The sequence below is a fragment of the Mustela erminea genome, chromosome 9 (genome assembly GCF_009829155.1).
Source record: "Mustela erminea isolate mMusErm1 chromosome 9, mMusErm1.Pri, whole genome shotgun sequence".
Taxonomy (NCBI): Eukaryota; Metazoa; Chordata; class Mammalia; order Carnivora; family Mustelidae; genus Mustela; species Mustela erminea.
Window position 1 is genome coordinate 82,984,230 of NC_045622.1, and position 14,678 is coordinate 82,998,907.

A 14,678-nucleotide genomic window follows, 5' to 3' on the forward strand; every position below is an offset into this window, starting at 1 on the left:
ATAACAAACAATGCCACAGAATTCAGTGTGGCTGCAAGGATTGAATATCATGAAAGGTGTTGATTTTTAGGAAATTAATAGCCTAATACAATTACAGTCAAAACACCTGCAGGATGATTTTTAGGTGTTGAAATGTAATTCCAAAATTCATCTATAAGCATCAACATTGTAAGGATATTTAAGTAAAATCTGAAAACAAAGTACAATAGGCAATTTCTATCAGATAGCAAAACATAAAGCTACAATAATTCAAGAAGTATTAGATACATTAGATTGTTTAAGAGCAGAAGCTAATTAAGAATTTAGCATATTATAACGTTTGTAGTCCAATTAAGCTGGGATTAGTTAGTAAGTAGGGCTGAGATAATAATTTTAAGCCAACAAATAAAGCAGAGAAGTAGCTTCAGTCAAATTTTACACTAGAAGAGAGTTTCACATGGTTTAAAAAGTAAACGAAAAAGGCAAAATTATAAAAAATTTGAAGAAAATCTGATGACTCTTCATATGACCTCAGGATAGTAAGACTATCAGAACACTTAAAAACAAAGAACAAACTTTTAAAATATATTAACTTCTATGCATTAAAAAACCCATAGACAAAATTGCAGATTTGTTACAATAAACCTAATAAAATTACCCATAATAGGCTTATTGCTTTAAAAAAAGAAAATTCGTATCAGTGTGAAAACTATGTCCAATAGAAAAAAGCAAAGGATTTAACAGGAACATAACAGGAACAGGAACAGGAAAATTGTTAAATAACAAATTTATTTAACAGATAACTAATAAATGATAAACCAGGTCAAGTCAAATCAAATCGAAATCACTTATAAAAGCAATTAAAGACATGTAAACTAATGCATGGATATAACATTCCCTCCTGTCAAACCTGCAAATACATTTTTCTAAATGACTACATTTAACATTGTTAACACCTCATGTATACAACAGGTAGGCAGAAACTCTCATTCACTATTGGCAACAGCTATCAAAGTGTTTACATAATTTGACCTAACAATCCTTCTAAGAATTTATTTGGGGAAATAATCAGAAAATTAAATATATATATATATGAATAATTATATTATATATTAGATTATATATTAGGTTATATATCAGATAATTTTTTTAAAAGATTTTACTTATTTGACAGACAGAGATCACAAGCAGGCAGAGAGGCAGGCAGAGAGAGAGGGGGAAGCAGGCTCCCCGCTAAGCAGAGAGCCCGAATGCGGGCTCCGATCCCAGGACCCTGAGATCATGACCTGAGCCGAAGGCAGAGGCTTAACCCACTGAGCCACCCAAGTGCCCCATATCATATAATTTTATATATATCCTTTGGAACATGCTTTATGACAACAAAACATTAGAAAGAACCAAAATGGAAACAATAGAAAACTGAATGAATAAATAATAATCTGTCCATTTGATACAAGATTACCATGCCATTAAAAATAATTCTTTTGTTAGAGAATGTTAAATATATGGGGGAAAAGTTGCAATAGTTTGTGAGGTGAAAAATGCAGGTTGCAAAATTATATATACCATGTGATCTGTTATGATCACAATAGCAAAAAAAATTTATAACTATATAGCAACCTCAGAAATACAGCCACTAAAATTATAACTGGTGATTTGTGGGTGACAGAATTTTCATTTCCCTCTTGGTGCATTTTCTTTTTCTAATTTTAATTCAGTGATTACATGTTTTTATATAATTTGAACACAAAACAAATGTTATTCAAATAATCAAAAAATTCGTAGAGATGACAATTGAGTCTCATGGTTTTTCTTTTGATTCCTCTAAATTTTCCATAACAATAGTCACACCTTTCATAGACTGGCTTAGTCTGCTCAAGCTGCCAAAATAAGTATCATAGACTGGGCAGCCTGAACAACAAAAATTCATTTCTAGCAGTTCTGGAAGCTGGGAAATCCAAGAATAAGGTGGTGGCTGGTTCAATTTCTGGTTCTTTTTTGTGCCCTCACATGGGGAGGAGAGGGCTCTCATTCCCACTTCTTACAAAGGCCACAAATCCTATCAGGTTAGGACTCCACACTTATTTAACGTCATTTAACCTTAAATCCTCCTAAAAGCCATATCTCTAAGTACAGTCACACTGGGGGTTCGGCTTCAGCATAAAAATTTGGGAATGGGGGGGCACAATTCAGTCCATGGCAGTTCTTTCACCTTTATGCTTTAAGACAACCAACAAGTTAACAACTGGGTTTGTTATCTGGGGTGGGAGCAATGGGGAACTGTCCTAAAATATGTATGGACAGGTCTCTGGGAAAAACTCCTGCAGCTTGAAAAGATCCTACATAAAGGTAATTAAGTTTTTCCCAACTCTACCACTAAAATGTCACTATTTTATTTATTAAGATTGTATGTGCTACTTATAAATAGAAAATGAATGTTATTTAATTAAAAAACATATACTACATACAAAATATGAATTAAATATATGGCTATTTCACTTGATTTTCACAAAGATCTATTTACATGAGACAAAGTTAATGAGTTCACAAAATTCTTTTAAAAATAAATCTGAAATAAGGCATTTTCAGTACAGAAAAGCTGAACAATATCTAGTCAGTTTATGATCTTCAATGACATTCTTAATTCCTAGTTTTTCACATGTACCTAAACTTACCAGGTATCATCTCTACAGTGGGTCATCTAAATGTATGTTTATAATTTTGCAATAACAAAAGCTCGTGATAAGGAGCATCTGTGCATAGTTCTCACTCACAATCTATTTTGGGGATTTAGTTTTCAGAGACTGGTCTCCTCAGAATAGACCACATGGGCATCATAGGACTACTGCAGACTCCCTGCCGGCCTGAAGTACTTGCCTCAACAAATCACAAGGACCCGTTTCCCATGCTTTCGCGTTCTGCTTATGCATGGAGAGCTGTGTGCAACTGAGAGAGAAAACACTGGTTTTGAGATTCTGTAGAATCAAAGAGATGTTGCAGGGATGGGAGAAGACAAACACTTCAGGACCGTAGAAGAGGGGTTGGGCAACCATAAATCAGAGAAAGATGCCGGCCCTGAGGAACGAGCCACTAACCCTAGAGAGGGAGCCGCCTTAGTGCACTGATGACGGATGAGCCCGCGCCTGTTGGAGACGAGAGTTGCTCTAGCAATGTTCAAAGAGTGGGTAGGAAGAATGTGGTTAAATCATCCAGAATAGCCACCGCAGTGAAAGAAGCAGAGAGAAAGTCTGCATTAGAGGGGATTCAAATACCATCTGGGGGTTTTATTACAGAAAGTCGAGTGAAGCACATTGAAATGTGTTCTGTTCCTCGTCTTGCTGTAAAAAATACCAACCATTGAAATGGAGTTTCTTTGGAGCTGGTGGTGTTAGCCAGACTCCCCAGTGAAATCTGAGTCCAACTCTCCTTGTTGTCTATTTGTTCCACACACAGTGCCCTCTCCAGATGTATTCTTTATAGCCGGATAGCTTGGATGGAAACATTTCTAACTGATCACAAAGGATCTCATGCAAGTCTCCAAATACAAAAACAGATAGCGTGGGAAAGAAAAGGATAGATATAGAAAGAACTTTTTTTTTTAATAAAGCAAAGAAACAAACAACACACAGAAGCTTTCTAGACATTTCCTAAGTATCTTTCTACATACTGAGACCACATCAAGCTCCATAACACATTGCTTGTCCTCTGCCATTACCTTACTCAGAGAAAGCTAGTGGCTCAAACACTTTTTAATCTGGGATAGTGTAGTGGACTGAACTGTATCCTCCCCAAAACTCACAGGCTGAAGCCCTAACCCCCTGATGTGCTTGTATTTGGAGAAAGATCCTTTAAGGAGGTAATCGAGATTAAATGAGGTCATAAGCGTTGGGCACTAATATGACAGGACTGCGACCTTATTAGAAGAGGATGAGGCACTAGAGATCTCCCTCTCCACATATGCCAGGAGGAAAGGCTATGTGAGGACACAAAGTGTGTGGCCAGAGAGTCCTTTTCAGATACCAACCTTGCTGGAATTCCAGCCTCTAGGACTGTGAGAAGTAAATTTCTGTTGTTTAAGCCACGCAACCTATGATATTTTGTTACAGCAGCCCAAGTAAACTCATATAGATAGCCTGCAGGGTCCCTCATACGCTTCTAAACTATCTCTCCAGAAGTATGTCTCTCCCCCTGTTTCTGGGTCCAAGCACTATCCATGTCATATGATTTATGAATCCTAACAACCATACCTTTGTGTTCAGTGCCCTCATCCTTATTAATGCTTTTTCTGAAGCATTAAGATATTGAGTCTTACCCATTTCTCAAGTTTCATCAGAGGTTCTGATTGATTCCTCTGTGGAGCCTTTCTCCTTCACCCCAGGTGGGCAGTGTTCCCCTTGTCTGAACTCCTACTGAACTTCCTGCCTGCACTGCTAATTTGACCTTGATCACGTGCTGCTAGTACTTCTCTGAGAGGAATGTCAGATTCCTTAGCTCACACATTTTTCTTACAATCTGAATTCATCATTACAAGATATAGACACAGAGAAAAATATACCAGAAAGAAACACCACCTTTATTAGCTCACCAGCAATCAGACCATCTGATAAATACTCGCAAAAAATAAAATGTTTTGTCTTTTGTTCTAAGCGTATGCACATGCTTTATGTTATGCTTCTTTCACTTAGTCTGGAACATCGACAATTGTCATTATTCTTTTCAAAGTTGATTTTAATTGAGTCATAATGCTCTATCCTATGTACTATAAATTACCAAATCCTCAGTGATGCCTGTTTAAATTATTTCTAATATATCTGTGTTATAAATACCTTGTGAAAAATATTCTTATCAAATATTTCTTTGTATAAACTCATTAAAAATCCCCGGGACAAAGTTCTAGAACTCTTCTGAGGTGCACCTCCTACTTGATTTGCCCTTATGAGCTTCCATGAACTCCTCCAGATCAGTCAAATGCCCTGTCTTGTCCTTCCCTCCAACCAACATCTGACTTTTATATGACTTCCTCTTGACCCAGAACAATTATATGAAAACATTTCACAAAATTAAAAAAAGACAATTATTGGAGATATCACCTCAAGACTTTTAAAAAGTCTACCAAAATCCATTCATTAGTTGCCTGAAGTTTTTGTGTGAAGACTAAGGCAAAATGTCAAATTTTAGGACTATATCCTTATTTATTTATTTGAGAAAGAGAAAGAGAAAGAGAGAAAAGAGGGGGTACAAACGGAGGGAGGAGCAGAGGGAGAGCGACAAGCAGACATGAAACTCCATCTCACGACCCTGAGATCATGACCTGAGCAGAAATCAAGAGTCAGAGGCTTAACTGTCTGAATGACCCAGGCACTCCAACTACATCCTTGATATTACAAAAATTAATGAACTGCTACTCGTCATTTCCTTAGTCAGTGTTTTAACTTTGGAAAAGGGGAAACTTTGTCACAGTTCCAGGACTCTGGGCAGTAAGAACATGATTAGGTTTTCTCTAAGAATACTGTTGTTTTCCCTACAGAAAACATATCTAGTGAATAGTTCCTGATGGGGAAATAAATCACGCTTTCACGAATCGGGTTTTAAACACAACAGGAAAACTATTTACTTTTTTAAAGTTTAGATTTTTCCTTTTTGGCTACAGTGGTTTTAATGATCACTGGTCCTCCTAGCCAGGTGTCGTATTCTGATTTACACGCATGTCAGACAGCAGTAAGCTCATTTAATCATTATATCCACCCTGTCAGGAGAGTCCTACTCCCATTTTACAGATGAGAAAATGAGGTTTAGAGAGGAAAAATAATTTGCTGAACCTGACAGTCTAGAAATGCTGAGCTGGGATTTGAATCCAAGTGCAAGAAACAATCTCCATTCACACCAAATTTACCTCTGAAATAGTTTTGCCCCAGGCGTAAGTGCCATCGTCAGGTCTGCCTCCATTTAGATAAATCCACACGCGTTTTGCATTCGGTTGCTGATACAGGCTGCTCTGTCCAAGTGCAATACGTGTAGTTTCAACTGGAGAGTTTGTCTTGGCTTGTGGTACTTGAACTGCAGAAAGGTGCGCCTGATAAGAAAAGCCCAGCGAATACCAGGGTTAGAGAACTGCCCGGCTAGTGTGTGTACGACGAATGTGATGAAAACAGAAACACTTATGATTGCAAATAATATTTTAAAAAATTTAGGAAATGTATTACCCTCTCCTGTCATGGACTCTTCTAGGAATTCCGCTTGCTTATTATTATCACTCTGGTGGGACACGAACCCACATAAACAATAAGTACCTTATTGTTACTTTAAGGGTTATTATTATTATCACCACAGGAAGGTGATAATAATAATAACCCTTGGAGTAACAATAAGATATTTATTTTGGCGAAACACTTAACTTTCATTTATAATTTGGAGAATGAATGGAGATGTGTTTTTGGATTTCTGTGTGGTGTTTCTCCTACTGAGCGATTTCTCTGCATCTAACAAATGAGTTTTTGATTAGAATCACAACATCATTTTCTTTAACCAAGAAATGCTTAAGGGAATGTGCATGACTGTTGAGTCTTCACTCTCTGTCTTTTAAAATACAGCAGCCAGCCTTATACTTTGCCAGATCCCTGCCAGGCAGCTTTTCATCCTACTTCAAGCATGTCCTAGTTCAATGCTTTGCATTCATTCCCTGGTCAGTGATTTATCCTTCTCAGCTTGGCAAGAAGTCATATTTCTAGCAATGTCAATTTCTTTTTTTCTAGTAACCTTGACGTGGGCACACACCTAAGATTTAGATTGAACACATTCCACGATTTGAGAAACTCTATTAAATAAGAACATATCATTTTGATGAAAAACTTCACAAAGCAAAAAGTTTTCCCAGGTCTCTATCCCCAGTCCTCTCTCAACAGCTGACCTTTCTCTTCTCTACTTTTTTATGTCTGACAATCCTGACTGATTAACCAATTGGACTGAAACTGCTTTTTGAATTCCTCACTCCTGAATGTCTCCATTGCAATTAGTATTTTGCTCCTTGCTCTTTCTACATATTGAGACATACCCTTAGGAGTGATGAGCAATGAAGCCATAAGGCTCAACTTGACTACACTTATTATAATTACCTTTGTACATATCCACTGGGCCTTTTTCTCTTCTTTGCTAAGGTCATAATTTTTGGTCTCCATTCAAACAAAACAGACTTTCATACGAGCTAGCTCTCTTTCAGATAACTACTCTCCAAATGCCAACTCAATGCTTGGCATATGCTTATGTGGTCATAACTGACCAGATGCTGAGGATATATTAAGAGCCTAATTTTAAAATTCAATACTATACTTTTAAAACCTTATTAAAGAGGCGAAGTCTTTAATGTCTGGAGTCCTGAAGAACGTACCTCTGTATGTCTTATGAGTTCCATGAGTTTAATTTCCTCTTGACTCCGCTCAGTCCAGCCTCCCTCCACCACCACCGGCCGCATGGGGTTTTTGTTGGGAACCATGGCGGCTGGCTGACATGCTGCTACTCGCCGCCCTGGGGAAAGAAGTCCCTGGTAATGTTGTTTCTGAAGATGTGTTTTCAGATTCCAAATAAATTGGTTTGGCGTTCTATGCATAAATCATTCCACTTGGGAGCATAGGCTAAAATACTAAATATATCATAAAAGCAAAGATGCCTAAGGTAATAATATCTAACAATGCCTCTTCATATGGGAGCTTGAGGCTTCAAATAGCCAGGATATGCATATTCACTGTACAGATGGAAAAGAAAGATACCATGCTGACTTCCACAGTGGCCCCGGCCTCTCCTGCACGATATGGTTCAGTGGTAATTTAGTCAAATAGAATCCATGACCTATATAGTCCATCATCTCTTCCAGTCATGGAACATATGTTTTGTTCTCTTCGCTAATAATAAGGCTTTCCCCAACAATTAGCTTAGCAGCCTGGGGATTAAGTACTTCTAAAATAATATTAACCCAAGAGACAGGAGGCCTTTTTTTCCATCTAATAATACCCGCAAGCACGATTAGTTTCTGACACCTCTGCTGTGCCCTTTAGATTGTTAAAAAGCTGTGGTAAGAGAAAATATTTATCGGAATACTGTACTCCAAAGAATAATAGGCATTATTTAATAAGTGTGTTGATTTAAATGTATGCATTCTTCCAGCTAGTCCACTTAAAATTGTAAGAGATTGAAAAATCATACTTACAAAATTGTTTTCTTTCTCCGTGTTGAAGATAAACTCACACTGAGTCTCATACTGATTCCTAAACTTCTTAAGTAACGATAATGCTTTCTTTCGCATGTTGCTTCTAGAAACTTAGGCTGCACACTAGCTGTCAATCAGGGATTGGGCTAGATGAGGATCCAAACATGTTCAAGATTTAGTCCTTGTCTCAAGTTTTTTGGGGAAGGCAGATGTCAAGGAAATGATTACACCAATAATCGATTGCAGTTGTGCTTCTCCAGAGAACAGGATCTCTAAAAGCATCTCACAGGGGCCACCACCCTAGTCTAGTGCCAGAGAAGGCTTCTTTGAGAAAGTAATGCTGAGGTGGATAAAGTAATGGAAATACTAACATCAAATTGAGCCCTAATTTTGTTGCCAAGGGAGTCTTAATATGTAGATTTTCAGACCATGACTACAAACAGAACTCTGAAAACAATTTAGTATTTGCAGAGAATAAAGCAACTGCACTCTTGTAAGCTCAAGTTTGTGGAAATAGATCAAGCAATAAAAATAAATGGCAGCAATGACTTTTCAGGGAAATCAGAATTCTACGTACCTAATAAGCATTCTATGCAATTTATGGATGTGGAGAAAACATAATCGAATCAGTCAGCCAATGAGTTACAGTGGAAATGCCATTAGGTTATGAGCATTGGAGAAGGCCACAGTGGTACAAGAAAAATACATAACACAAATTTACGCAAATACAGTTTTTAGCTTACTCTATTCATAAAGAGTAGACGACACTAATTTATGACACATAAATATTTTATTTATAGTGCCTTTTTAACACTAAAACTTTGCTCAACCAAAGAGAGCTCAGCAATAGTTTATCATTTACGCTCTTAAAAGCCAAGATTTGAATGTAGGAAAAGAGCAAAAACCATTATGCTTTATTTGTCTTTTGTCAACTTTCTTCTAATGGTCTTAAAAAAAAATGAATGCATTTGCACTATAATTTTCATAAAGAGACATAAATTCATCACAAAAGGTTTTGGTTCAGGGAAAGATGTTCATAACAAACTACTATTTATGTAGGTAAGAATACAAATTGAAACCAAGAAAAATGTATTGATTAAATTATTTTATTTTCCTATTACATTCTCCATATATCTTATTTTAGTTCATATGAGATCCGGGGAAAGTAACAATAATAGCTAACAATTAATGAGGAAACCTAGAGAACGTGAGTGCTTTGCTATGCTTTCAAATTGTAAATCTCACCCAGACAGCTCCCCTACCCCCTCTCCCTTGATCAGAGGCCCACCCTGGTTCAGCATTATCTGTGCTTGGGAGGGTAAGTCCACCTCACCTGAGGTTTTAGTCGGCAAATCCCTTTAGCTCTCACACTAAATAAAATGCCCCAGCATCACCTTTATACGTAACAAATGCGATACTTTGGCATAATCTGCCATTTCTTCATTTCACTGATCAGTTTTTAAGACCCCCAAGTCAGAAAATGGGCTGCCTTTTTAGTAACCCTTATTCTAATATTTATTGAGTATTTATTATGTGCTGCACATGCAGTAAATACTTGACATTTCTTACTTCATCATAAAACCTTACAAAGTCATTACTAGTATTGTGATTAATATTAGCAATGACCACACTTACAAATGAAATGTAAAATCAGCTTAGCACAGTACTTTATATATGCTTAATCAATACTTGTTGCATTCACCAATGGCTATAATAATGGAAAATAATCTACTTAGCTGCTCTTCTATCCAATCCCCAAGAAACTCATCATCCAACAGGGACTACAGTTAACTGGACTTTGACTTGTTCTTATTTGTCTTCATAATCCCGACAACTAGAAAATTTCTTTCTCAGAGTAGGTATTTTATATGCATGTATTGAATTTACATTTAATAGCAGAAAATATAACAGTTTGTCAGTAGAGACAAGATTTATCTTAGCACTAAATTCTAAGAGAAATTTCATTAATGGATTGCTCCATAATGGACACCATCTGACATCTATCAACAGTGATACTGCAGATGATACCAACTGAACTTTAAATGCTTTTTTAAATAAATGCCTTTTTAATACTTAATTATAATAAAAGCTGAAGACATAATATAAAATCAGAATACAGTAAAGGCAACTCTGCCTGGTGTTATTTTCAGTATGTTGGTTTTTATTGATTTAATTTGATACAGAAATAGACCTTAGAAAACTCAGTGGAATGAATGGTTGAAATTCTGTTCATTCTTCAATTCAGTCCTTCTACAAGTATTCACAGCACAAATAAGGTAGTAGAATTTATAATGTAACATAGGGAAGATAGTCACATGACCAGGTAATTATAGTAATGTAATAATGATTATCAGAGGGGAAGCTCAAGGTGTGATAAACTGCATTATTCCTAACGTGGAAAAGGGAAAGTTTAGGAAGAAATAACAACTAAGCTGAAAACCATTTAATCAGTAGAAGCAATCCAAAAGGACAAGGGAGAGAAAAGTTGAGGCAGAGGAAACTAAATTGTGCCAAATTCTCGGAGTTAAGAAAGCTCCTGATATGTCTCCAGGACTGAAAAGTAGTCCCAATGGTGGAGTGGCGAGAACAAGGAAAGAGAGCAGCTTACACAGGACCGTATCATGAAAGAACACGTTGAAGAGTTTCATCTTTGTCTGAAAGATAATAGGAAACTTTGAAAGGTTTTATGCCTGGAGTACCATGACAGCTTTGTATTTTTGCCTGATCACTCCAGCTTCAGAATGTCCCCATTATGCATAGACTAGAAACTACTATCAAGACTGGAAGCAGGGAATCAAGTCACAAAGCTGTTATAGTAATCCAAGGAATAGATGACAATAGCTAGAATTTAGATAACACAGTTGAGGATGGAGACCAGATTCATTTGAGAAGATAGGTTGGAAGCAACAAGACTTACTGTTGTTTGCTTCAAGAAAGTGAGAGAGAGGGAGATGCCAGGGATAACTCCCAGGTTTCTAAGATGGGACACATGGGTGGATGGTGGTAGGGCCCATGGCTAGAAGAAATGAAGGAGATACTGGAGTGGTGAAAACTTTAGTTTTGGACATGCCCAAGGAACATTTTGGTGAAAATGTGTAGTATTTAGAATAGCAGAGATTACCAGTCATGGTAGATGTTTTTCATGTAGACCCAAAAATTCTTTTGGAAAGAACTGAATAATAGTCATTTCAACCCAGATTTCCATTTAGGGCACTTACAATTAGTTGTGTTGCTTATTGAAGTAAAATTCACATGCTTTTGACAACAGACAGTGTGCCTACTTAGGAGTTGAAATCCTGTCAGGGCAATGACAGAGCCTGAAATGTATTCCTTTCTAGACTAAAGTCCATAATACACTTTTTCTCCCCAAAGAACCATCTGGAATCTCAAGTGTTTGGCATAGTATAACGTCTAGAACCTAAGATTCTACGACAGAGAGAATGAAAGAGGAGAACAAATACTGCCAGTTGATCACTTTGACTGTGAATAGCATATCTTGTGCTGCCTAACTTGAAGAAGCCCTGCTGATATTGACCTTTGAAAAATTCAGTACCTCCTCACTCAGATTATAAAATAGACAGGGGTGCCTGAGTGGCTCAGTCAGTTAAGCCTCTGCCTTTGGCTTAGGTTATGATCCCAGGGTCCTAAGATGGAGCAGCAGGGAGTCTGCTTCTCCCTCTCCCTTTGTGCTTGCTTTCTCTCTCTTTCTCTTTCTCTTTCTCTCTCAACTAAACAACAGCAACAAAAAGACTCTCTCCCTCCTCCTCTGGCCCTCCCCTGTGCACATGCCCTCTCTCTCAAATAAATAAATAAATCTTAGGAAAAAAAAATAAAACCAAACAACTAAACAGGCAAACAGTAAACAACCCCCAAACTTCTTTCCCAGCAATACCTAAGAAATAGACCAAAAGTTTTTTTTGTTTGTTTGTTTGTTTTTAAAGATTTTATTTATTTATTTGACAGAGAGAGAGATCACAAATAGGCAGAGAGACAGACAGAGAGAGAGATGAGGAGAAGCAGGCTCCCTGCTGGGCAGAGAGCCCTATGCAGGACTCGATCCCAGGCCCCTGGGATCATGACCTGAGCCGAAGGTAGAGGCTTAACCCACTGAGCCAACCAGGCACCCCTACCAAAAGTTTTGTTTAAGGACTAATTCCAAAGCCCACAAAATGTTACTTCAGCGACTATTTCAATCCTAACATAGGGGTTAGATGACCCAGATACTCTCCTAATTTTAAAAATTTACATATAATTCATGTGGTATTCATTTTAATATAAAAGTTACAAATATAAAATCAGTACCAAAAGATATATTAGGTTTTAGACTTGCTCAAGTGACTTTTGTGACACAATATTTATAGTACTCAGTTAAACATCTGGTATCTAATAGTAGGAAAAAACTTCCAGCAAATTGGGGTTACATTTAGAATTAAACATGGTGATACTTGATTTAGTTCATACTGACCTTTTAACAGTCTCATTTTGTGTTTCATGGTGTCTAGATCAGCCAAAATTTTGTCCTTTTTTAACCAGTTCTGTTTTTCTACTTTTTCTGCTTTCTGCAAAGCTAGAAAAAATACATTTTTTAATCTTGCATTGTGTTATCGACAGTAATTTATCATGCAAGCCAATAATTTATAAAGAACTTTCTGCTCCAAGAAATAGATTCAATTAGAAACAAGTAATTAAAAGGTAAGGGTCATTAAAAGAAACCTCATTTGAAAGATGACAGGGCTTAAGGCATTTCTTTATGGAATGGAGAAGTGGGGGTGGGGGGAGAAGAACAGTGCTGTTTTATTATATAGATTTACCATATGCAATAGCCATATTTCATTTTCCACTTCCACAAACTATTTGGAGGTGATGAAAGCCTGGCTTGGAACCATTCATTTTTTAAACATCCACCTACTGCCTAAAGGGTGCAATTCTTAAAAATGAAAATGTGCAGACAGGTCGTCTTCAGTGTGAATTAAACTCATTTGTTATTTTCTAATGTATACCATTATTCTCAGTCTTATAGACCAAGGATCTCTTTATCAACTAAATTAGACATTTTTCCATGCAGAATACTCCATTCCAGTAAGAAAAAACAGGGAACTGTGCAAATATAGGAGTACAGCTATCCTTGTGCACATGTTAATTGATGGACTTCCTGTTCTTTGCATAAATGTGATGTTATTATGTTGGCATTATACACATTTAATTCTTTTCTTATGGTGACATAAAATTTATTTCTCTCTTCCTTATATACTTGCTTGAAAGCAAACGAAAACAAAAAACTTACCCTTTGGAGATAGAAATGGTTCACCGCAGGATACCCAGATAGCAATGGGATTTCTGAGGACGAGGGCAAGCAGAGACTTATCTATACCATCCAAAGTATCGGATGTCACAGACTTTGGAACCAATTTGGTTTTCACTTTCATTCTCTGGTTTTCTAGGAAACAAATGGCACAATAACCAATGCACAATAAATAATGAATAAATTTGCCTCCTGAATTTGTTTATTCAAAATATTTCCTGTCTCATTAATGACTCGATTTAAACAGGTAATACCTAAACCAGATGCACATACATAACTATGATCAGAAATTTCATATGCAACCAAATAATTTAAAGTAATGTGATTATAAATATACTTTAAATTCTTTTCTTATGTTTTACTAGATATGAAAGAAATCTGAGGTGGCTTACTAAAATACCTACTCTGAAGAGGAATAAAATAAAGAGATAAGAAAACCAAGGAAAGGAGGAAAAAAGTATAGTGATAGAGTAAAGCCAAAGACAAAACGCCTTAGTGTCCTCTTCTTTTAAATGAATAGTAGTATCTATCTTATTCTGCTGTTGGTAAGATTAAAAAAAAAAAAAAAAGGAAACAGTTAACAAAACCAAAAGACAACTGACAGAATGGGAGAAGATATTTGCAAATGACATATCAGATAAAGGGCTAGTATCCAAAATCTATAAAGAACTCATGAAACTCAGCACCCAAAGAACAAATAATCCAATCAAGAAATGGGCAGAGGACATGAACAGACATTTCTGCAAAGAACACATACAGAGGGCCAACAGACACATGAAAAAATGCTCCACATCACTCGACATCAGGGAATACAAATCAAAACCACAATGATATTCCACCTCACACCAGTCAGAATGGCTCAAATTAACAAGTCAGGAAATGATAGATGTTGGAGAGGATGTGGAGAAAGGGAAATCCTCCTACACTGTTGGTAGGAATGCAAGCTAGTGCAACCACTCTGGAAAACAGCATGGAGGTTCCTCAAAAAGCTGAAAATAGAGCTACCCTACAACCCAGCAATTGCACTACTGGGTATTTACCCTTAAGATATAAGTGTAGTGATCCAAAGCGGCACATGCACCCGAATGTTTATAGCAGCAATGCCTACAATAGCCAAACTATGGAAAGAACTAGATGTCCATCAACAGATGAATGGATAGAGAAGATGTGAGATATATATATATAATGGAATACTAT

The 14,678-nt window shown here is 36.8% G+C and overlaps 1 protein-coding gene across 1 annotated transcript in view; it reads right to left on the reverse strand.

Annotated features, from left to right (window-relative positions):
- Positions 1–14,678, reverse strand: part of DCDC1 (doublecortin domain containing 1) — a 452,779-nt gene that overhangs the window by 23,956 nt on the left and 414,145 nt on the right. The window contains 4 exon segments of the mRNA XM_032359359.1: positions 5,873–6,052; positions 7,364–7,500; positions 12,645–12,746; positions 13,464–13,616. Of these exon segments, the coding sequence (XP_032215250.1) occupies positions 5,873–6,052; positions 7,364–7,500; positions 12,645–12,746; positions 13,464–13,616 (572 nt within the window).